Consider the following 24,596-nt stretch of genomic DNA (forward strand, 5'->3'; position numbering starts at 1 on the left):
TTTTGGTTGCAAAGGATTATTGGAAAATCTCCATGGCAATTAATAAACCTCCACAAGACTCTCACGATGAAATTATCTATAGGTTGTGATCTCCTCAGATTGAGAAAGGGAGATCATCAAGGATCTTAAAAGCTTAGAAACCTTCCATAAGCAATTTAATTGTAAAAAAGCATTGGATAATTTCCATGTCTATCTGGAAACTTTCCACGGGCAACTCTATCGCATAAAATCATTGGAGTCTTTCCATGGTCACCGGAAAACTAGCACCAGGCACAACCTCAACAACGCGGAAAGTTTCCACAAGCGACCCGATTGTACAAAATCATTGGAAAGTTTCCATGGCTATTGGAAGATTAATATTAGGTACAATTTTAGCGAACGTGGAAACTTTCCATAAGCGATTCCATTGTATAAAATCATTGGAAAGTTTCCATGCCTATTGGAAGATAGGTATAATTTTAGAGAAACGTGGAAAGTTTCCACGGGCAATTCCATTGTATAAAATCATTGGAAAGTTTCCACAGGCAATTCGAAGATAGGTCTAATTCTAGCAATACGTGGAAACTTTCCACGGGCAACTCCATTGTATAAAATCATTGGAGTTTTTCCAACAACGTGGAAACTTTCCACATGGATATAAAAATTATCCAACGATCTTTTACAATGGAATCGCCTATGGAAAGTTTCCAAGCTAAAAGTAAAAATCATGGATAATTTCCATATCTAAGTGGAAAGTTATCTAACGCCATTTTCATTGTAAAATGGAAAACATTGTATAATGGAATTGCCCGTGGAAACTTTCCAATCTTTTTATACAATCAAATTGCCTGTGGAAACTTTCCAACCTGTGGAAATTTTCCAATCTTTTTATACAATGGAATTGCTTGTGGAAACTTTCCAATCTTTTCAATCAGATTGCCTGTGGAAACTTTCCAAACTTTTTATACAATCGAATTGCCTGTGGAAACTTTCCAAACTTTTTATATAATCGAATTGCCTGTGGAAAATTTCCAACCTGTGGAAACTTTCCAAACTTTTTATACAATCAGATTGCCTGTGGAAACTTTCCAATCTTTTATACAATCCTGTGGAAACTTTCCAAATTGCCCGTGGAAACTTTCCAATCTTTTTATACAATCAGATTGCCTGTGGAAATTTTCCAATCTTTTTATACAATGAAATTGCTTGTGGAAACTTTCCAATCTTTTCATATAATGGAATTGCCCGTGGAAACTTTCCAATTACAATCATGCCTCGTGGAACTTTCCCAACCGTGTTTTCATCATAAAAGATCATTGGAGATTATCCATACCTTGTGGAAATACTCCAATGATTCCTTACGATAAAAACGCGCATGGAAATCTTCCAACAAATATAGAATGCTTTATTCTAGTGTAGTATGCTATTCCATGAATTTCGATCATACCTCATGGAAAACCTCCAACGGCGTTATGATTCCAAGAAATCTTTGGAATATTTCCATCTGAATTGGAGCCCTTCCAATATCCGGCCGGGGGGTTCGGAGGCCGTAGAGAAATATCTAGTCAGACGTGTCTTTCACTTACAAGGAGCGCGCAGCGCCCTCGTAGGAAGATAGAGGGTAAATCGTCAATAGATTCATACGTGTAACAAGGTTTGTCCGTGTGACAGTACGACATAAATCGAGGGTTCTCTGACAGTTACCAAGGCTGGCCTGTGACAACTCAAACGCGACAAAGCCAGGTCCTACTAGATACCAGCCGCAAGCAGCCGAGATATCTTGTAAGTTGGCACGGGACGTCTGGCGCGAGGAGCTGCAGCTTAAAGCTGAGGCTCTAGATGGCGCGTCCTTTTTTGGCTCTTGATATTTGAATTTTATTGTGTCGGGCGATGCATTAGCTCTGCCTTCTAGGAAGTATTCTGGGCGTCTCAGCGCCGTAGATATGCCTCGGGTGATGGAGCACGTAGATGCCTATGCGTCGGAGATAGCTAGGACCTTAGGTGCTCACGTACGACACCTGGGTCTCGAGATCTTCCAAGTTTGATCTGGGGAATAGGATAGAATCTACCTCTTCGGGATCCTTTGGGATGCCGTAGTCCGTCGAGGAGAAATCTGAACGGCTAGTACTTACTACCCGTAAGCGCCTGTCGCGGATATGTACTACGACCACGTATTTTGGTAGCCCGTTAAGCTTTAAGAGAGCGGTCTCCGCATCGCCAAAGGTGTAGTCGTATTGCTAACACTCGATTGGCATACCATGGGCACCGTTTCCTGGGGCCTCATATACAGGCCAGTAGGGAGAACGCTGTAGGAAACTCTCTAGTTCAATTAGCGAAGACTGTCCTATGTTGATATCCAACCTTGTTTTAAGGAGTAGCACTAGTTGCTAGACGGCTAGGGCAAAGAGGTCCATAGTCAGGCCATGGTGTGGTGACTGCGTTTCTATGGCCTTCTCGACGAGATGTCGTAGGGATGCGTCCCTGATGCGGGTCTCGGTAGCCAGACTCTCGGTCAACGAGGAGACGGGGCTAATTGAAAAGTTGCTCCTCTTATTCATGGTGATATGTCCGTAGAGGTGAAATATGAGGGTTAAGACGCCGCTACGTCCGGGTTCTGAGATGAATGGGGGGAGGTTTGCGGGGAACCATATCTACCACACAATACACGGGCGAGGGCCTTCGTGAGCGTGATGGTGACGGTCGGTTTTATCGAGGCGGGCGAACAACTCGAGCCAGGCCTTGTCATTAACCGCCGGTTACCAGAGAATACGCGGCGAAAGCGCGAGCCGCGGCTAACCTCGTTTGCCCTAGACTCCGCACAGTTGATATCATGATGCTGGCTTTCTAGCTCTTCGATTTTCTTTCGGCATCTATAATATCGTACTAGGCCTGGGTGACCACATTCTGCTTGTCAGAGGGGGCGGCTATGCTTGCTTAAGTTATGTGCCTAGGTGGCCGTAGCAACGTATAGAAGCGTAAGAATTGAGAGGGCAACTCTACCTGTTGAAACGTAAAAGGCTATAGCATTGGATATATGACTGATCATGAAACTAACTGAGGCCGATCGAGGCTGGTTAGGATATTAATAGCATAATCAGACATTAATAAAGTATTCTAGCTGCTGCGCAGTCACTGGGAGCTCCAGGATTCGGTCGAGAGTTCTTAAGAGAGCGGCTTTGTTTGCTGTTGCCGGGTCTGCGGGTAGGGCTCTGGGGTCATTACCTACGTAGTCGTGACTCGTGAATACAGAGGGAGAGACGCCTCTGGCGTACGCTCGCGTCCACGGGTAGAATTCAGAAGGGCCCCGGCTCGCTGCCATCCCAAGATAGTCCTGTCGGGTGCTAATAGGCGCTCGACGGCCTCTAAGCAAGACTAGGTAGTGATATTTGAGATTATCGTCCATAAGACTGGCTCGAGGGCAATTATCAAACAAATGGGCCGTAGTATTGCAACATGGACAGCCATGCAAAGCGCCGTCGAATCCCGGAGGCCCAACACATATGGACAAATCGTGTCCAACACGGTCGCAGTTTCCACAGCGCCTCAGGTCATGGGGGGGATCGCCGCGTATCGCTGAAGACTGTGTGTCTTCCATCGAGCGGATTGGTGCGGAGGATAATTGCGGGTCAGGCGCAAAGAATCTCTCGTAGACAGGCCGCAGAGGCCCGCGCAAATAGGTCTCCGGGTTTACTTCGGCTCGCAGATCGCGCATATCCATCACTCTCCTCGCGGCGCGGGTTTGCATGGAAATGCTATCTTCGTCGCTTGGGGTAGCCGCGCTCCCGGTCGAGTCGGGCGAGTAGCGCATGGCGGACGGATCTTGCGCGTCGATTAACGAATCTACCGGCATCTTTTTTATTTCGTAAATTCAAGTGCGAAAGTATGAAAGTGAAATAGTATAAGATGTGTAGGTTGGTGAGACTGTGTTGTCAGAAGGAAGAAGTTGGAGGAAGTGGGAGGAAGCGGGAAGAAGTGGGAAGGAATGCAATCTCAAATCATAGTGCAGCTGTAAGCACCCTTGTTGCCACCTGCGGTACAGGTGCGCGCAGGGTTATTCCACTGCAAACAGGCGGGGTAATATTACGTAAACAAATCACGTGCTCAAATAAACGACATGCAAAAGGCGTGCGACTTTAGAAATTAAAAGGGAATAAGATTAAAAGAATTACGATGCCTTACGATGCCTACGAGTATTACAATTTTTAGGAATTCAAACTACTAAAAACCATATAGGTACCAGGTAGAGGTGTATTCATCTATCTACCATGCCGAACTACCTATCAAGACTGCCTAACACTCCGAAGCTCATGATTTGATCTTGGTCGCGTAGCTATGCCCGGGGTATGACACATTTATGTATTCCCTAATTGAATGGCCTTTTTCTTTGGTCTCGAAACTGTAATCCCACCAGACCGCGCGACCTAACTGTAGAAGCTCGTCTTTAGATAAGCCTATAAGGCATTCATCCTTCTGTTGGGATTCAGCCCAGTTGCAGATCTCATCTCGGATGCTATTGTTTGCCGAGGGATACTGCTGGATCAGAGGCAACACAAATTTTGCAGCGGCATCTTTTTGTGCCTCGCGCCTTTTATCACTAGACTTTATGTGGCTTTTTATTGACTCTGTCATGCCGACTATGTAGTCCATATTGGCGTTTCTCATATATTCGATGCACTGGTCGCCTGTGTTCTGACTATATGGAATATTTTTGTTCTCCTTGACTAGAGTCTCGCAGTACGATAGCATCATATCGTACGCTTGGTTGAGATTAAACTGAGCGCGTGGATTGTTCCAGTCTCTGGGGTTACACATTCCAAGCACAATCTCCCTGCCGTGGGGAGAATCTCGCGCCTGCCGTACGACAGGTTTAATTTTGGGGTGTACGTCCTGGACGGCTCGTGATATATTCAGTTGCGAACCGAAGCAAGCCCACCAGTCGAAATCCACGCTGGGTAATCGGATGACAAAGGGTTCACAGCCTGGGAAGGACTCACAATCCGCCCCTCGTGTATTGTCCCAGACTAATTGTCTCTGGGCTAAGGTTGAAGGGGTACTTGTAAAACAATTTCCGAAAGTAGGCATCCCCGTCGTTCTCTGCGCTCCCTGGCGGCCAGGCTGATTCTGAGGCCTGTTATTGGGCCCGGGCTGGTCCTGGGGCGAGTTAGGCTTGACGGCGGGTTGATTGGTCGAAACCGCGGGTGGTGCGGGCGCAGGCGCAAGCGCAGGTCCAGCAGGTCCAGCAGGTGGTAGCGGGGCAACATATTGGGGTTGGTTCCCGCTATGACCACGGCCACGACCACGACCACGACCACGGGAAGTACGAGGACGCCGCCTCGAGGGCCTACTTCCAAAGGCTTCATCCCTGCTCGCGGTAGGAACTGGAAGTTGCGAATTGGGAGCGGGCTGTTGAGCGGTATAGACCTCACGCCGCTGTTCGTAAGACCTGGCTCGCGGTTGGTCAAAGCTATCTCGGAATGCATCTGAGCTAGCCGACTGCCTCGGTGGTCTTTCGCGATTCGGGTATCTTCGGGCAAAATCCCTTCTTTCGGGATCTGTCGTAGATATATAGTTAGCGAGAAACAACATGGTATATCAAGATTTAATCAACTTACAATGAGTTCCGTAGACACCCTCATCGGTTCGGCGGTTCACTACATGGTTATCCGCTGTTGTATTTTCATGCAATTCCGACTCTTCGTCGAATACATCCAGGAGCACTCCATACTCGTAGTCATACTCATCTAAGATGTCGTTGAATATTCCTACACGTTCGACGAGGCATTCGTCACAGCAGGGAAGCATTCGCGACCTAACGTAATAAGGAATCTGGCGCGGGTTATTTTCATAATAATCATCCGTTCCATCATCGCTGTAGTAGGACAAGTCCTCATAGTCATCCTCGGGGTAATCGTCCATCGCGAGGGCGGAGGAGTCGGGCGTGTCGCGCCGATAGGTATACTCGCTTCGTCGCGCGTGTTGCTGCAGATCGAAGTCCGAAGTAAATCGGTTGCTTCGTCGCGCGTATTGCTGCTGACTGAAGTCTGAGGTAAATTCGTTGCTTCGTCGCGCCTGTCGCTGCTGACTGAAGTCCGATGTGAATGGGCTGCTTCGCTGCGCGGGTTGCTGCGAGCGGAAGCTTGCCGAAAACGCGTCGGTATTGTAATAATGATCGTTCTGAGGATCGTATCGGGGGGGTGCCCCTCTCGGCGGAAGTGGCCGACTCATTTTATTCACGTAAAATCCAATAACGGCGATATCAGAAGTTAGGTGATAATGTTAAAAAAAGGTGAAAAGTTGAAGAAGAGGAAGAGAAAGATGAGAAATGTAAAGACTGCGCGACTTCTTTTAGAGGTGGGGAAAGATCACTTTGGCAACCTTAGGCAGATCTATCATCTAGGTATCTAGGCAACGCAAATATGCACCTTCAGGCTGTTACGTGTTGGTAGGTGATCCATGCCACCTGACAACTGGACTTATGAGGAACATGCTGTACGATATTTGAGTCGTGTCTGAAAGGCCACGAGACATGAGCATCAACAACGCACCTTTCACTATTTGACCAGTCAAATTACGAGATATTATTAACATAATATAGAGGTACATATAAATATATGGACGATTCCATCTCCCTATTCTAGGTAGTCGCTGTGGGTAACGTCCTTCTGTGCCTACATGCTGGTATTCCGCACTCATGTAATTCAGTCCGGTACTGACCTACCGTAATAAGGAGCGAACAAATAATTAGGACGATCGAATAATAACAATATGGAGTAAGACGCTAGCAGTGATTAAATCAAGGCAAAGGTTATGGCCTATTTACTGCACCATACTTTATTTTCTAAGTGATATGTCAATATCCAGTAGCCCACACCAATATTCGTCTTTGAAGGGCTGAAAGCCGTTTGAATATCATATTAAACAGGAGCTACCGTCTCCTACAGAGTATAGCCTATTACTTCGACTTTCTAGACCCAGAATGGACCCCTACACAGCCGATGATAGCTCTATACTCTGGGTAAATAGACTAATAATCAGTGCGGGAAATATATAAAAGTTAATGTAGCCCCTACGAACGTTGGCTGTTCTTACGAGTTTCGCACGGGGAAAATGTCCATTCATATTTACATGCACTTAAATCATCTTGAGAATCGGCTCTGGCAGAGTCTCTTCCGGGCCATCGCTGCTTTACATTTAGACTTCACCAAAGTCGATATTTCGGCAGGGGGGGAACTTCTTCATCCAACAGGGTTAAGCTACTCGATAGCAGCGAGTTCTACGAGCTAAGTGAGGTCAGACAATGGCATATACCTGGCCTGATACGAGTTAGGTCAAATATATTAAATTTCAGGCTTAACTGGCCGTATCGTTGACTTGGCCTATGCCTATGCCCTTACAAAGCCACCTTAGCCGCACGGCATATTTACCTAAAATCACTGGAAATGGCCAATAATATTGCCTCGAACGTATACTTATATTAAGTACCAAAAAAGGATCTACTTAAGCTAAGTTAGACCAGGCCCGAGCCAGGTCAAGCTATTATCTGACTCGGGGAACTCGCTGCTCAATAGACTACTAGTGATTTATGCCCTTCCTTTCTAATCAATTCCACAACCGATTCCGTAGGGACTCGGGTTAGATTGAATACCCAGCGACGCTCCTGTGAGATGGCCAGGTCCGTATAGAAAGCGAAAATTACATCGTTGACTGGCGAGGTATCCCTATCAAACAGCCCATACACATTTATATGGGGAAATCCGTTTAGGTTTACCTCGTTGCATGACGTAAGATCTCTACAGGTCATCCCTGACTTGCGCTTGAAGTAGACAAGCTGGGACGACCAGACCTTCATCAGGTCCATCATGATGTAACTCACTTCTTCCGGGCTCAGCTCCGTATCCCGGACAGGATCTTGGGACGGCTGGATGCCGTGCATAGATTCCAGTCCGCGGACCTTTTCGATGATTATATCAAAGCTCTCGAGATCGATACCCGCGTTGTATCCTTTTTCTTGCGCCTCCAAATCTTGGCCTTTAGCTAGGGATGCTTCCGCCCTGAGGAACAATCCGAGTATGATCCATATAGCACCGCGATCAAACTCCTGCTTCCCTATTCCTACGCATTCTCCAGCGACGATCTGGTGGATATCTGTAATACCATGTCCGTATGCTATCCGAGAGTTGGTTACTAACGCGAGCTCTTTGCGTTTGTTTTCGATCAGCTCCGAGAAATATACGGCAAAAGGGCCTTCGCTTATGAACGAGGCGATTCTGATCAGCACCCGCTTTACCGCGTCAGATTGGGCGTCGTGGATCCCAGCCAGTTGAAAAGCCAAGGGGACGGTCCCGAACTCGTTGTACTCGGAATCTAAAAAGTCCAAAGTCCGCCTTGCTCGAGGCCCATTAAGCACGGGCCGAGGACTCCCTTTCGGATGGCGGCTCAAACAACCCATGTTGATGAGGCTTTCCCATACTCTTGCCATGTGATTGAGGCTGGACACCGCAGGGAGAGGGATGGTAAGGTCCTTATCGTCCGGCCATGGGGCACAGACCTCAAAGCATAAGCGCACGAACTGGCCTTCGTAAGCGGGGGCCGGGGGAGCTAGCGTCCATTCGTCGAAGTATTTGTCGAAGTTGGCGCCCGAAGAGCGGCCGTCGTCCTTGCTGACGTAGTAGAACTTGGTAGGCGTCGGAATGGTGGGGGCGGAAGTCTTTCTTGCATATGATTGCTCTTTAAGGAGCTCCATACGCGATTTCTGTGTGCTCGCCCAGGTGAGTGCACAGGTCTCGTGGTCGAATGACTTGCTGGCGTAGGTAGAGAGGGATATTATGGCCGTAACCCTCGGGAGGTATAGCACGACGGGCGTGTCGGCTTCGACGTAGACTACCTTGGGCCCGGGATATATGATAGCCTCCAGCCAATCTGTCAAATTTTCCTTCGGCCCGGCTCGTACTTCGAGGACATCGACAAACATCGGATCGTTGTACAGCATATCGCTGATGTCAATGTTGTTGTCTTCGTCGTTTTGAACCACGACGACGCACGGGCCCAGAATACAGCCTTGTGCCAAGATAGAAAACTCTTCGATAGTCTTGATGGCTTCTGCGACAGCTGCGGTACCATCCAAGTCTTTCATGCGAGATTTCATGTGTGCCATTCTATCAAATATATCTCTCCTGGCCTTGTCGCTGTAGTTCAATACTGAGGGAACAAGAATCGCTGTACGCAATGCATCTAATATTAGCGTAGGAAGATTCTCGTCGCTCTCTTGCCACCAGATGGTACTTAGCGGTAAATGCTTGCTAGTTAGAGCCGGTATCTTTGTGGAGGAGAAGGTAATATGCCGACATTTTGTATTCAGGCAGGCCTCCCAAAATTTGTGCACGGGCGGGCGTGTAAATGCAGCCATGGTGATCAGAGTAAGGTGACAGTCGGGCGTTAGTCCTCGATGCCACTTTACTAGCTCAGAGAGGAGGAGCTCGCCGTCGGCTGTGGGGGACAGTTCTAGATCTATCAAGAGGACGAGCCGATGAGGCGTATGCGTGCGAAGCGCACCACGGAGAGCGGTACGAAGCTGGGTAGCAGTTGCGAGGTGGAGCATGGGCTTGAGGTTCTCGAGGCCGACGCAGATATTGTATTTTAGCTTCTCATGCGGTGAAGCTGTCGTCTCGAAGTACGCGGAAAGCATCAGAGCTTCAAGGGCTAACGCCGGCACGTAAATAACCACGCTGCGACGGTCGGAGGTATGGGTCTTCTCCCAGATAAATTCTATCATTCCGGTGCTCTTGCCCGAGCCGTGCGGACCTTCAACATGCGCGAGTCGTGCGGCTGATGTATCATTAGGGTTCGGCTTCAGAAATTGTTCGAGGTCGTCCTTTGCAGCCTCCCACGATAGCGGGCGTAGGTCTTGGGGGGATTTGATTCCCCAGCGGGATATATTTGCCATCTTGTCGTTCGTTATTTGTCGCCAAGGTCTTCGTTCGAGATGGCATACGGTGTGGCCGAGTATGGCTGCGCAAGGGGGAAAATTAGATCAGGACTGTAGACTGGTCAATAGTTGAAAAGTGCATTGACTTGCAGGCCCTACTGATATCACACGTTACGGCCCTAATCAGGCAGGTGACGTGAATTACTCCCGAGTCACGATCCAACGAGGAGGATCCAGCTGTTGGTTTTTTCTGCCAGCTGCATATGATGCGGGCGGTAACCGCCTGAATCGTTGTCTAAGTGCCTAAGTCACTGTAGCTACGGGATCATCACTCGAACACGCTATCCATCTGCGACCAAAATCACTAAGTGCCTACATCTACTTCGGCAAGTAACGTACCTAGGATTCTACTATCCAGAATTCTTGAATGGCGATGCATACCTATATTTCTATCAGCCACTTTTTCGTAATTGCTAGAGATAATTTGATGGGGAGTAGTGTCAGGAATCTAGGTGATACATCTAGAACGAAGGACATGTTTGTATATATACGAGCCGTAGGCTCGTCAGATAGCTTAGAGTTGTTCGCGGTACAACAAAGTTGTTTCCATGCCGTTTGGTTCCACCTCGTGACACGGGGTATAAGTGGAGGTAATCGAAAACAAGTCTAGATCCACATCGTAAAGATGCGTAGGGGGCGCGTTGCGCCATCAAAGAATATAGAAGGTAGAGCGTCGATAGATTCGTACTGCTATACGGCTACTATATTGCTTCGCTGCTGCTTCTAACATCTATGCTGCTCTCTTTGAAACATCATCACTCTCCATCATATCTGGGAAATAAAGTTATCAACACTTGGACACTGGTATGCCAAGGGATAAGTATATCTTGGTTATAAATTTCCCATTTTTCTACGGTGTAAGATGTAGGGAATACTTATGGAAGGGAGGAAAATTCTACGTAGGCAAGTCTCTAGGTGGGAAAGGGTCAGCTTAAACCGTAATATGGAACTTTATTGCCTTGATTAGTCCTATGGAACTATCCTAAGTCTTTAACCTAACTACCTATACACCAGCGGGGGCTTACTGCAACTTCCGCGACAATTATCAATCCCATACCTCTGGTCCCTCGACTTAGTGGAATATTTCTTCGCGGAGCATCATCGTGGTGTCCTCTTTGGGCTCGACGTCGGCATCATGGCGGACTTCAACCTGGCCAGGTGCGGGAGCGGCTCTGTGCATATCGTTTCAGCGCCTCGGGGGGACGTAGCCTTGATCCGGGAGTGCCCGAATCTGCTCAAGGTTACCGGTGGCAGGATCAAGAACCAGCTTATCTTCCTGTTGCTGGGCAGGAATGCTATAGTCCCACTGGTTGAAATGAGCAGGCGAAAGCGATATCATTCGCATCCTGCTGATCGGGCCGGCGACGCGATGATTCATCGCCACAGCCAGCTCGTTCCATCCTCGAGTTGATCTCAGAGGGGGTCGGCCGGCACGGTTGACTACTTCGATAATATATCTTGCAGCGTCGTCTATGGGCGGCTGAATCTGACAAGTGTCAATAGTATGGTCCATACTGTTGCAGCGGTAGCAACCTGGGATATCTCCTGAGGGTGTCCAATGAGTCACGCAATCTCGCAGATTGTGGCCTTCCGCGCCGCAGTTTGCGCATACTAGAACTCGGGGCTGGAGTGGAGGGTATTGCGCTTCGGCAGGGGGTTCCTTTGAGTCTACGGGTGGCTCCTGTGGCCTAGGGTCGGGCTCTCGAGGTACTCGTCGCGGCGCCCGTGGTAAGGCGACGGGCTCACGAGGTGCTGGGCGCACCGTAGGTGGTAGGACGGCGGGGTGCTGAGGTACTCGTCGCGGTGCTTGTGGCGGAGCGGTAGACTGCGCACGAGCTGGGGCGGTTCCCTGGCGATCTATATCACGACCCATGCTCGCTTCTTGGCTCATCGAGGGGTTGACTGATCGGATATGCTGATGTCCACGAACCCTATGAAATTCGATTTTCACGGTATACTCGGGTCGTGAGAGTGGATGCGTATCCATGTGTCTCAGGTAGTCCTTCATGGCCTGGGGGCCCTTTACGTTGGTTGCGAAGTTGCTGCTGTCGAGCCAGACGGTCGAGTTCTCTATCAGGTTCATGTTTTCGTCCACTGGAACAAGATTACCCCTATCATCGTAGGTCAGGTATCCCCGCACTTCAGGATTCCAGTTAAAGCCGGCGGTCTGACCAGCGTCGTTAGAAGATCTAGAGTTATCTCTCATCCTAATATTCTGGTCTTCACGACGCCCAGGAGGAGGGGAGCGGGAACGAGTTCTGGCTGGGTTGCTAACAGCAGGTGGGTTGTTTCCAGATCCGCCATCTCTTCGGCGTCTGTTGGCCTGTGGGGCAATCAGGTATTTCTCAATATTGATGCGGGATGCTGGGGCATGTCGGGGCTCGTCGTTCATTTGGATGTTGCCATCGACGTCATTCTGATCTGCAGGAGCGATCTCTTGGTTGAGCGTGTTCTCTAACGGCTGTGATGCGGAATTGGCAGGGCTTGCGGAGGGTTCTCCGGGTCTCGATGCCATATTGTATCGAAGATTTGGATTATTTCTGGAATGTGGAAACAAAGTTTGATGATGAGCGATGAAGAAGGAAAGAGGGAAAAAAAGAATTTGGGAGGAAGGGCAGGGTATTTTTATATGTGCACAGGTGGGAGAGAAATTTCCCAAGATCAGACTGCAGCCTAGGGTTACCAAGTACCTTTGGTTGCTCGAGTAATTACGATCGTGGAGGGGGGTCAAAATCAGCCTGCACAAGCAGTTTGTACTCTTGTAATTACTTCCTCTTGTTTTTTCTATGGGCCAGCTGTAACTACTGATTTGATTTTGATTACTGCCGTTATTTATTTATTTATTTTGGAACACTTCAGCTAATAATTCGCTTTTCAAAACTGCTTCTTTTTTCCGTCGGTGGACTTTTGTTAGGGATTGGATCTTATTTATTTAATCCTACTCGGTGTACATCCTTTCGTGCCTGTCGTTTTGGCTGGTGGCATTATTATTGTGATGATACCTTCTGCTCTGGTACCCCCTTCAAAGTACAAAATGTTGGATATCCTCACGTTTCTTTTACTTGTCATTAATTGGGTACATTAATACGCAAAGATTGCTAACCCCATTACATTTCAAAGTCTCTTTAGTGATGCCTTATAGGTTACCTAGATAGTCAGTAGGTAGGCGGCAATTCTTACGAAAGGAGCATCATTTCACAAATTTATTTCAAGGCTATGCTAGGACTTTAGTAAATCCCCAAAATAGCTCAAAACTTATTGATTTGATCAGCTATTGTGGAACTGGTCTTGTATTGCGAAAGCGTTGTTGAATCTAAAAGGACTATGAGACCTTGTCTGTTTATATACTCAGCCCCAGGGCCTCGTTCCTTCCCTTGATGCTATGACCGTGACTCACGATCGTGACGTGGACCACCTGCCAACATCTATACTCTAACCTCCTATACTAACGTGCCGGCAGGAGCATATTGCAACGTCTGCGATGCATCTTCTTAGTTCATGTCTGCGTCGTTTTCTGGATCGGCATCCCACTCAAATCCTGAAGAGGGTTTGTACAATTTGCCACCATTCAGGAATCCATCCCGAGAGGTTTGGGCTGCGCTCAACAACTCGGATGTGTTCTGGTAGTTTGCAGGCCTGAATGGGAGCACTGTTTCTCCCTCTGACCCACTTCCGTGGACACTAGATGATCGTGTATCATAGCCAAAACCTGGATCAACAGTGGAACTAGGAGATAGCTGAAAGTCTAAGCCTTGAGGCTCGTCTATCATCGCATCATTTATTCCAGGTTGACTATTGGTTTAAATTAGTGTTTAATTAATATCGATAATATGGGACTGGTCGACGGCCGGCTGCTGCTCTTGCTGCTGGTCTTGAAGCTGCTCGGTGTTCTGGGTCGGTGGTTCGTCTTGCATCTCGACATCTCCATCACCCTCGGCCTCGTGCTGCCTAGTCTCGACGACGGGCTGCTGTATGGGCTGGTTAAGGGCTGGGATAGGAGCTGCTGCTGCAGTTGCCTGTCGCCGTCTACCAATATCTCGATTATCTATCCGATTTCGGCCTCGCATGTCGTTTGGGTGCCTCGGGACGGTGTGCCCCTGGTCGGGTAAGTTTCTGATATGTCTTTCCTCGTGACCGCCGGAGCTGTTTTCGTCGTGGCTCGGGGATTCTGAAATTCTGGGGCGCTTTCTGGCCCGGGATGATGCTGCTCCGCTCTTACCAGGTGATCGAGGGCTCTTACTTAGCCGGATCTTGGCGATTGGTAGAGTTATATCGGTAAGGTTATGTTTATAGTGTAGATAGTTATTGGTAGAGTTATGTTGATAGTGTTTACGCCTTAGTAATGTAGGTAGTGATATAATTGGGGCGGTAGTGTTGGAAGGTTATTGTAACTTGAATGTTGCTTAGAGAGTAGACAGGTTAGAAATATATTTGTGTAACCTTAGGAAGTATTGTAGTGATGGGTTGAGTGGATGAGGAGAAGAAGATGAGAAGGGGAAAGAATTGTGGAGGGGAGCATGTTTATATACAAAAAACTGCGAAGGGAATTCCTAAGGATCAGATTGCCACCTGACGGTCGTTCTTGCCTAAGCAGTTACAACTTTCCAGTTTGCAACTACTATTCTAGTCACTGCTCCTGTGGGATAACGGGGCAACAACGCGGCAACTGCTGTTACTTCCTTCCAAATTTGCTTCCGGTTGCAACAATCCAAGGCAGGAACCGAAGTACCTAACTACGGTAACCGTTGTTAGTTCTTTCCAAATATAGATCCGATTACAAAAATTCAAAGCAAGAAATGAAGAGAACTGTGGCACCCGCTGTTACTTCCTTCCGAATCTACTACGGGCTTTTCTGATAACAACGAGTAAACTAATTCACGGCAGGCTAGAAGTCACCCCATTCTACTTACCAAATAAGCCCGAATTTGGATACTGTTGTTACACCTAAATATCTCCTAGCACCCTAAGCACCCCCGACACCTTTGAGACCTCGGAAGCAAAAAGATATGTATTTTGGCATGATGATGGAAGTGGAGACCTGGACACAAAATAATACATTCAATAAAAAAGCCTCAAATGCACACACAAAGGGACATCCTGTTAGATAATATTCCTTAATTGACTTGACTACGAAGTAGACTAAGAACATTATTTTTTTTTTACAAACACTCAAGATGTCTCTGAATGTTTGGCTAACACGTTACCTACGATCACGTGTGGGGATACATGGTACATGCATATCCCGCAATAGCGAATATGTACCTATGCAAGAGATGTTCATCACGTGATACCTTCACGTGTACAAAGAGACGACATGTGATGGCTTAAGTAAAGGATCTTGGAGACAACTTTGAAAGTCAGCATCTTTTGCAAGATGAACTAAGGTACGCTACGCAGATGATAGAAGGCTTTACCTCATCTAGTCACGTCTAGATGGAGATATATGAATTTGTTTCAATAATCATTATTACGGCCCCTTACGAAATTAAAAGAATTTGATAACCTTCATAACTATTAATCTACCTATCTCGATTACTTTGCTTATGGCCCATGTGGTCAATGAAAGGTACAATATAGGCAAAAATTCCCCACTCAATTATTTGATCCCTGAGGGGCCTGAGGGGCCTGAAGGATTATGGCCTGAAGGGTTTGAAGGGCCTGAAGGGCTTGGGCTTGGGAATCCTGAAAGGTCTGAGGAGCCTGAGGCCCCTGGGGAGCCTGCTGAGTTTGCTGGACCTGCTGGACCTGAGGAACCCGAGGACCTTGAAACGCCTGGAGGGTCTGAAAAGCTGAGGGAGCAGCAGTCTGTGAGGCGGGCATTGGTAAGGCAGTCAAGGGCTCATTATACGAAGACGTGCTATGAGCGTATGTACTATAGGAAGGCGCCTGCGAGGTGGCCAGAGAAGAGTCACGGCCTCCATGAGCAGTTTCCGAATGGGCGCTCGGCAGGGCTGCTGATTGGGCCGGGTGGGCTGCATGTTGCTGCTGAGGCTGCACATATGGTAAAGCAGATCCCATCGGCGCAGGTTGTCCTACCACAGGACACGGCTGGAAAGGCCATCTCAGGTCAAAGTCGTCAAATTCGGCAACTAGATCAAACATTTGGTCAGCGAAGGGAGTACGAAAACAAATCCTCTAAAAACTTACAATACTGATTGTAGACAGTCTTGCTAGCCACGCGATTCAAGGTGTGACTATCAGAAATGTCGCCAGCGAAAAGTGCATCTGCATCCTTGAAAGCCTCTAGCAACTCATCATTCGTGAAGTCGAATTCTTTGATAATTGCGCGGAACGATTGGCAGCGGACTCTCTGGCAATAGGCACAGCACGGATTCATATTCGAACTTATCCAATTGTCAAGTACCGTTATGTAGTCCAGGTCGTCGTATCTTTGAACTATCGCTTCAACGTTATCTTCGCTGGAATAGTCAGATTCGTCGCTGGAATAGTCATATTCGTCGCTGAGATAAGTGTACTCGTTTGGTCCCTCTGTATGCTGCTGATCAAAGCCTGCGAACGACGCGTCAGACGCGTAGGGTTGATCATACGAGGGCGGCGCCCCTTGTGTCGGAAATTGTCCGCTCATTATGTCTGAGTAGGTAGACAAAATAAGCTGGGTGAGAGATGAGAAATGTTGAACGAAGGAAAGATTTGCAGAAGAGTTGGAGGGAGGAAGAATTGAATAGAAATTCAAAGACTTTGCAGTAGTGGGGTTGGGTTGCCTAGGCAGAATTATTTTCAAAAGTACTGAGGTATCTCTCGGCTGATGCGCTGAATTTATATCTTCAGTTCGAGGTGTCGAGGTGTCAAGGCCTGGCAAATCACGACTTAGGCAGTGCAGATAACGGAGGTCTGCACACATAACACTAGAATGATGCCGCACTCAAAGCCAACCCCTCTATGTTTAGCACCTGCCAGATACGTATGAGAGGACCTTTGAATATATGACCAGCATTACGTGTAGGACGCCATAAAGATAGATTATTGAAGAAGAATATATGGTACTGGCGGTTTTCTTGGTTGCGGCAATGATAAGGGTCCAGCCTACTTGACAAGAAATAATTTTTTCAACGCCCCAAACATCGTTCCCAATTTATATGTCAATGATAGTGTCAGCAGTAGGACCGTAATTAGACTAGGTACCTAATTACTTCAACAAAATCATGTAACAGCGAATCCCATTTTGAGGCTGGGAGATATGATACCTAGTGGCAAAGCACGTCGACAGGTAGCCATGATTTGAATATATTTCTGTTCGGTGCTTTGGAAGCCTTTTGTTAGCTGTACTTTGAAAAGTGTCTCGAAATTCCAGGCCCCCAAATTCTTCCTACTCACTCCAATATGCTACACATATTTCACACGCTTAAACAACAGGTAGTTCCAGTCCAGCAGATCTTACCTCTAGAAGCGCTGACACAGCTGGATGACCAAGTTTGAATATAGAATATTTTGATCTCAGGGTTAAATGCTAATATATTCCAAACCTATAAACACCGCCATTCGGTCATTCGAATCCCGCTGCAGTCAGTTATAAACACATGCCTTATATCAGATTGTACTGACTTATGCGTTGCACCAGCCGTAGTACTCCCTTTCACGCACCGATACTATATCTAAAGAGCCCTTACAGTACGAACGGACGCAGCTGCGACCTGGAGCACGTCGAAGACCTGATCAAGTGCCACCGGTCTCCAATACAACTTCCACAGGCACATCCCCCCTAGAGCCACTAGAAAAGACGTTATCATAAGCTTAGATAACATTCTAAATCATGGTGGGGTCGTGAACAATTGTCTGAAATCCGCAGCGGACCCAGGAACTTTGAAAAGCACCCCTATCGACAACCGCCTGGTCATTGCCAACGTGGTGGTAGAATGGGATGCGCTGGGAGGTGTTAACTTAAACTACAAGTGTAAAGGCATATGAAAGCTGATTTTTCCATAGGGCTCTTCCTCGTCCACGAGAAGCTCATTTCCCGGTGCCATGCCAGAGTGACTACTGCAGCCGTGTTCAACAGTCCCACTACAGACCGTATCAATGACAATCGAATCTACGAGATAATTAAGAGCGGAATTAAAGATGCCCCTGGTGCTACATATCAGATGCCAAGGGTTTTACTTTGACTCAGGGTCACTTTCTTCTGTCGTAGCCGGTTCCAACTCTGTCAAAATCGCCAACGCTTCCAACAATCTCGACAAGGCTTATCTCGTTTCCTGGACTAATTCCAGGAGTCCCAATTTGGCTCAAACAGTTAAGGTATTCCGCGAGGCTATCAAGACCCCCCCCCAGTGTCAAGATTCCTGTTGTAGCATCTTCTGTGGCTGAATAGAAGATTACCGAAGGGGCCGGTGATTACCAGGTCCTACTCGATACTGGCGCCCAAGCTCTACTTTCTGGTTGCGGAGTTTTCTCGCGCCTACTTGAAGAAGGCGAGATCGGCATAAGTGATTCCAATAAGAATTATTCTGATCATCTCGGCCTTCGCTTGAGCAAAGCTTACCTTGCCAGCCAAGCATAGCCTAGCTACTGGTTTTGGCTGTGATTCTTCTCGTGAGCAGGCTGCCACTACTATCCCGGCCAAGCAGATTCCTCTCGGGTTTGCAGGCAGCTTCGGCAACATCTTCAACAGTATCTTGTTATCTTTAAGTAACTATCTGTGAGTGATGACGGTGAATCCTTTTACATCCAGTGCGCATGTAGACTATCTAGTTAGATAACTGTACATCAATCCCCCAAGAACGCATCAATGTCCCTCTGTAAAGTTTAGAACACCTTCCTAAGGCAAACAGAGCCAAATTATTATCTGATAAAACCCTCCAAATCCTATCTACCCCATCTCAGAGCATCACATACCTACGGAGCGCCTCTATCTAGTCAGTGCTAGCGCTAGGTAGCTGGCTTTGACTGGAGAAAAGTCCGCACTGGACCTGGGATCTGGTTTGCCCCAGTGGAATTCTAACCCATTTACATCGTAAATGAGCCTTTCGTAGATATATTCCAATAGGTACGGAAACCTTCCACGAATAGATGGGTCCTTAGTGCCAGTTGGTGTTCAGATGCCACGATGTCTATCAGTGCTAACACATTGATCATAAGAGCGTTTCCATCATACCAACCTCAAAAACTATTAAAAGATACGCCGGGTTAAGTATAATGAATTTTCCTAATCCGATGTTGCTAGGGTCCCAGATAGAAAAATCTAGAACAAGAAATCCGTTCAGTATGCATATCCGTAGGATCCCATAGTTAGGTTCCTCGTGGAACAACCAACTTGCTTCCATACTTCTTGCTCTACCTCACGATAGACGTCTCTCAGACTTCAGGGCAGGCACACTGATGGCCAGCTCTGTAACCCGCAAGGTATCGTAACATTCGGTGGTCAGCATAGCCAGATTCAGTTTCGAACCCCTTTCATCGCTGCCCACCTATGATAAGGAGAAATCCCCAATTGCCACAGCACAAGTTATGAAAAGGCCTACGGCCGTCGGGGGATTCAGGAGCGAGGATTCGTGGGTCATAAGGGATTTAACAGCTGGGAAGAGATATGTTAAACGCTGGAAAATTGACACACTACTTCTACCTTTGCATGGGTGGTGGGAAATGTAGAAATAAATTGAAAGTTCAAGCGCCAAAAGGATCCATAAGCAATTCTCAGGGTTATAGGATGTTTTCAATTGCTACGGAAAGTTTTAATCGATATAAGAGACCTCAGATATATACGTTGCTTCGTCTCCATATCTTGGTATGCATGAGACAGAACCTACAGATAGATTTACCGAGAAAAACGGGTAACTAAATCAAAGCATGCGATCGACCCCTCTGATCCGTCTTGAATAGGCTTCGGTATTCCATAAGAGCTAGGGTTTTGAAGCAAGACGAAAGACTCGCAAAGACTTGTTTCGAGGGGCTATGTTGGAGGTGGAAGAACCACTGGAAGAGTTCCAAGACCCCCTAATATGCCCTAGAAGTGTAAGGGTTTCATTTAGTTCAGCTACCGGCGACCATAGTGTAACCTGAGCTCTTCAAGATCTTATCAAGGGCTACAGCCACCGAATGTATCGAAATCATTGCGAATGGCAACTTGGATAGTCTATAGTCTTTGGATATTAAACAGATGCGCGAAAGAAACGCATCCAAAGACTTATTTTCAAGCCTAGCCCTTTCCCATCTCCCATATCATAAGGCATTCAATTCTTTCCTTCGACGACTGGACATTTGATAGGCTGACCTCTATAACCTCTATCGTAGAATACCTATAATTAACCATACACTATATCGATCTAAAGATTCGAAATCAAGGAGATAGTCGGCCTTCTACTTGGCCCGATACAATACGCGCGTCCAAGAGAGCATGCGAAATCCCTAGATGATATATTGGTCAGAAGTGACTATGTACATTAGACCGCCCACGCGGTCAATGAGGAAGAAGGTGGCGCTGAGGCAGACACGTAACTCCGAATGGTTTCAAAGTCTACGTTGCAAACTATGTTCCTATTTCTTAGAAGACGCATCGACGACGATCTTTAGGAGGAGGGCAGCAATATTCGTATGAAGGCTCTTGTACCGTAACATCGCCACATGTAGTTATTTAACTGGGCATATACTGCACTTCTAAATCATTACATGCTTACCTTCCATCCAGGCACGTCGTCTAGATCCTTTTGTGCATTTCCAAGCTTTTGGTACGTATGGCCATCGGAGCTCGGGGTCCGTTTAGGCAGCAGAGAATAGCGAGGGAACATTTCCCTAATGCTTCGAAAGGAAGAAGTATGCGACCCTTAGGCTGTAAGGGATGAGCTTACACCGCTTAGGATAAAATAAAGCAGAGAAAGTCTAGCCAGGTTACGAGAGCTGATAATCTGCTCATTTGCGTCCCTACAATTTCCATGGCGTTGTGCTACTCTGGGGATGCTTCCGTTGAGTACAGCACTGCCGGATTATTTTCTCTGGCGGGTAACACAACCCCAAATTGAGGCGCCGAGCTGCGATACTACGTAGTAAGCAAGCTAATGTAGTCTCTGCTCTCCCTCCTTGCATAGTCGGTAGTTAGGACTGACGCATATTTGTGCTATAGTTAGCCATCACGACCTACGCGTCGCCGTAGGAGATGTCGACAGAGCTTTCTCGCTCGCCTATTTGCCAGACTAGGCGGGTCGTGGTGCTGGGGATAGACGGCTTTAAGTACGTCTTGTCTATGGATGGTTATAGTAGCCGATCACGTCATAACTGTTACGAAACACTTTGATAGTGGAGATGGGGAGGAGAAGAACCCGTGAACTAATTCATTCTCCTAAATGCGTCTCGATGAGATCCGCACAGTAGCAATTCTCCGATGATCTTGACGGCATATACGACATCGTGTTTCGAAGATCGATAGGCCGGTATAAATAAAGCATAACATGATGGCAACTATATCGGTCGAGCGGGCATCGTACTTATGTCGAGGCTTATTGAAAACTTGAAAGTTGTTGTCTTGGAAAGATTAGAGCATTTAGAGAAAATCCTGCGGAGGTTTACGAAGTTCGTTTGGTCACGATGTTACGAAACTAATAAAGAATCAAACGGATGGAATGAAACCCTGGTCTGGGGAACCCAAGTGTAGCGGGGGACGGTGCCAAGACTCGCGAAGCCAGGCGCCCGGGATTTAAAGATGCGCTTCGTACCCGATTCCCGCACGGGATGATCGAGATCGGTGCTCCACTTGGAACAAAGGGTTTATGCATAACCTACGTCTTGGGTCTAATAGAGGTCAGACTGGGAGTGCGACTCAAGTTACTGAATAAAATGCTTAGTATGTAGGGTAAACGTGTGATTCTACGAATAGTATCGATGCCCAGGATTGAATTGAGCTCAAGAAGCCGAGAGCCAGGACTTCTAGATCAGCACCGGTGCCGCGCGCATTCCAGTCGCTAGGTACGATACACCCGTTCATATCTTGATATCGGCACCCTCTTCGTATAAGCGACCTATAGGACAGTGAAAGAATGAAACACGGGCGCGGTCGGTCGCTAGGGAATTAAGATCGTAATATAGAAACGGTCAATGATAGCAAGGCTGATGCAAAAGCCCAGGTCTTGGCTAAAACGTTCTGGGGAGGAAGCGGTCACGGCTGCATACGATCGACGAGCCTCTTGTACAACTCGGGCTGGTAATACAAGAACGTAAAATTGTTAAGCCAGGCTTATTAAACAGAGGAGACCTTGTTTAACTCGACAGTTGGCTATGTGACGATTGTGCCGCGGCGTGCAGCAAGTTGGAGTATACATGTTACACTATGCTTATATGATAGGCGGTTGCTGAGAGGGGCTAACTCGGTAGTAGACTGGTCGCTCGCATGCGTCCGGAGAGAAGAGGAGATGAATATTGAAAAAGGAGCTTCTCGGCTTGGAATGGGAAAGGGGGAATATAGGAATAAAGATAAAGAGTCGCCGTCGAGTCTGCTAGCTATCAAACGCTCTACGCTATCGGCTGCGCGTATAAAAAGAATTTTTGGGAGGCATAGTAAATGTACTTTGCGCGAGGTCAATTTCCACCTGGGAACCGCGGCTGGGCGAATCCTACGTCTTACGAGGATTGTGTAACGCGAGACGAATGGTAACGAATAGGTCAGCATGATGAGAGAAGGTGATAGGAGCGGATATTTCGGCCACGTCGTCGGATCCGACGCGACAAAAAGGCCCGGCATAAAGTCGTTGCCACTGTGTGCAACCATCACGTAGCGCCTAACATCCGCCTACGCAACTCGTTCGGCGCTAGATCCCCCTCGAGGATCCTTTGGAAGCCTCACTCACTTGGCTCGCGGGCTCGCGCCTACAGCTCCCGACGAGATGAGCCATAACTAAGGCAGAGCACCAAGTCTATCTGGGTCCATCGGGACCGGAGGCTGACGCCCCTCGTTACACGCGCCGAAATATGCGCAGTCCTTTGATTTCTGCCTAGTTTTTGCATCCAGCTATAGCACCGCCCAGAAGCCTCCGAGGGCAGGGCATTGGTTCATAGAAATGTGGCTGGCTCCTAATGTGCGCTAAGATAGAGATCATATCACGCACAAAGCATTATGTGCGATATCCTCCAGGGTGCCTCGCAAGCTGAGTAGGCTAAACTCGTGATGAACCACCCCCGCGTAAGCTCTAAGGATAGCTACCAATTGCCGGCGATTCTTCAACGAGACGTGGGAGGTGAACGTTTTCGTAGGTGGCTTAACTCCGCGCGTGAGGGAAGAAACTTTGTAAGAAGTCCTAGCTAGGCAGCTGGGTCGCTCGCTACATAGTACTGTCAAAAGCCAGTCCTAAAGATTGCTTGGCTAGCTCGCCTCAGTCACCCCGGCAAGCTTCTCGCGTGTCGATCTCTAGGCTAGGTCTATCACATCTAGCTTGCTCATTTCCTGCGAGTCACGATCTCCAAGAGATTTTGATGTCCTTTGAGATCCAACCGGAATCTAAAACGGTAAAATTTGCAGCTGTCGAGCACGAGAACATCTAGAATATTCCACGTGTTACTAGCTCGGTCCGACTGCTGGGATTTTACTTTTCGTACCTCAACGGTTCGTGGTGACATGTGTTGTCATTTTCCCAGAGGCGCCAGTGGCGTTCTTCAGTATTTTATGTGACGCATCGATAATGTCAAAAAAGCAACTGTCGACATCTAGGTCCGCGGAAATTCTGGGTCGAGGGTTAGGTAAACAAAGTGCGATGCGTCCTCTCTAATGTCGTCGACATGTGATACCAAGCCGTCACGGCGAAACGTAGTTTCTTCGCCAGCTTACGATATATCTGCATTTAGATCCTAGAGTAGGATCCGATAGGCCATCTATATTCCCGGATGGCTCTCCAAGCCGTCGGGAACCCTCCAAGCTAGATGAACGTGCCGTAGGATGGATAAGCACTGCATCCCATCGTCCTATGCGTTCAGCTCCCTACTAGCCCGAGGTACGTTGTTGTATCGATACTAGTTGAGCTAGGTACATGATGGGCATAGTAAGCCGGATGGAGGGGGCAGGGAGGTAGTCTTTCGCTAGTCAATTCCTACGGCTCTCTGCCGTAGATTGGATGTACCCCATACTTAATATGCACAAATCCCGCCGTGCTGATTGCCAAGCCTTCGATCACGGCTCTAATTTGTCTGATGTAATAGCCTGTGTCTCCAATAGTCATTTCTGAGATGCTCTAAATGGCTAGAGAGCTATGGAGCTAGCCTTCTCATTAGAAAAGTGCATCAGCCACGATAAAATCAGATCAGTGTCACGGACTCGACCCGAGCTGCCAGCTCCCTGTGATCTCCTGTCAGATCTGCGATGGCCCTTGTTTTCATGACCGCTACCAGCCTTCTACTCGGGAAATTCTCCGCCGAGAGCAATCGAACTGGGATAAGGATTCTACTTTCTGCAGTCGTCAAAGTGCCCAAGGCCGCTGAAACCGAAAAGGTTCTTCGTGGCTGACGGGCATATGAATGATGGATTGCGGGATTAGAGAATAAAGGATCGTATTTGTTAGCTACGAACACCGGGGACCGAATACCTCTCGAACATCATGGTTGCGTTCCATTATTATGACTAACAATCCAACGGAGAAGCTTCCCCAGTCGACTCTGCGTCCTCCGGCAGGCCAGAGCGAGCTGTCGTCATGGCCGATAC

General features: G+C 47.7%; 6 protein-coding genes across 6 annotated transcripts; 1 reads left to right on the plus strand and 5 right to left on the minus strand.

The window, feature by feature from the left end:
* Window positions 1-2,805: 2,805 nt before the first annotated feature.
* Window positions 2,806-3,905, minus strand: F5Y00DRAFT_215105 (uncharacterized protein). Its single transcript, XM_048005563.1, has one exon. It carries the CDS (start codon window positions 3,827-3,829, stop codon window positions 3,074-3,076), a length of 756 nt encoding a protein of 251 aa, XP_047867609.1. The 5' UTR covers window positions 3,830-3,905; the 3' UTR covers window positions 2,806-3,073.
* A 242-nt stretch (window positions 3,906-4,147) lies between these two features.
* On the minus strand, window positions 4,148-6,204 carry F5Y00DRAFT_274588 (uncharacterized protein; the record flags this gene model as incomplete). The annotated part of the gene is made up of 2 exons (XM_048013386.1): window positions 4,148-5,531; window positions 5,592-6,204. The coding sequence occupies 2 exons, from the start codon at window positions 6,202-6,204 to the stop codon at window positions 4,285-4,287; spliced, it is 1,860 nt and encodes a 619-aa protein (XP_047867610.1). The 3' UTR covers window positions 4,148-4,284.
* Window positions 6,205-7,540: 1,336 nt separating this feature from the next.
* Window positions 7,541-9,922, minus strand: F5Y00DRAFT_274590 (uncharacterized protein; the record flags this gene model as incomplete). The annotated part of the gene is made up of 1 exon (XM_048013387.1): window positions 7,541-9,922. One exon carries the CDS (start codon window positions 9,920-9,922, stop codon window positions 7,541-7,543), a length of 2,382 nt encoding a protein of 793 aa, XP_047867611.1.
* A 1,228-nt stretch (window positions 9,923-11,150) lies between these two features.
* Window positions 11,151-12,479, minus strand: F5Y00DRAFT_274592 (uncharacterized protein; the record flags this gene model as incomplete). The annotated part of the gene is made up of 1 exon (XM_048013388.1): window positions 11,151-12,479. One exon carries the CDS (start codon window positions 12,477-12,479, stop codon window positions 11,151-11,153), a length of 1,329 nt encoding a protein of 442 aa, XP_047867612.1.
* Window positions 12,480-15,312: 2,833 nt separating this feature from the next.
* On the minus strand, window positions 15,313-17,081 carry F5Y00DRAFT_228975 (uncharacterized protein). The gene is made up of 2 exons (XM_048006700.1): window positions 16,130-17,081; window positions 15,313-16,069 (listed from the first exon to the last, which is right to left on the minus strand). Exons 1-2 carry the CDS (start codon window positions 16,824-16,826, stop codon window positions 16,059-16,061), a joined length of 708 nt encoding a protein of 235 aa, XP_047867613.1. The 5' UTR covers window positions 16,827-17,081; the 3' UTR covers window positions 15,313-16,058.
* A 962-nt stretch (window positions 17,082-18,043) lies between these two features.
* Window positions 18,044-18,624, plus strand: F5Y00DRAFT_259175 (uncharacterized protein; the record flags this gene model as incomplete). Its single annotated transcript, XM_048010831.1, has 3 exons — window positions 18,044-18,220; window positions 18,294-18,408; window positions 18,473-18,624. 3 exons carry the CDS (start codon window positions 18,044-18,046, stop codon window positions 18,622-18,624), a joined length of 444 nt encoding a protein of 147 aa, XP_047867614.1.
* Window positions 18,625-24,596: the final 5,972 nt, after the last annotated feature.

Source organism: Daldinia vernicosa (genome assembly GCF_022497035.1).
Source record: "Daldinia vernicosa strain CBS 139.73 unplaced genomic scaffold F5Y00scaffold_9, whole genome shotgun sequence".
In the NCBI taxonomy this organism is placed as follows: domain Eukaryota; kingdom Fungi; phylum Ascomycota; class Sordariomycetes; order Xylariales; family Hypoxylaceae; genus Daldinia; species Daldinia vernicosa.

Excerpts from the sequence above, each read along its gene's own strand:
- F5Y00DRAFT_215105 (XM_048005563.1), bottom strand. The coding sequence starts at position 3,829 with ATGCCGGTAGATTCGTTAATCGACGCGCAAGATCCGTCCGCCATGCGC.
- F5Y00DRAFT_228975 (XM_048006700.1), bottom strand. The coding sequence starts at position 16,826 with ATGTGTGCAGACCTCCGTTATCTGCACTGCCTAAGTCGTGATTTGCCA.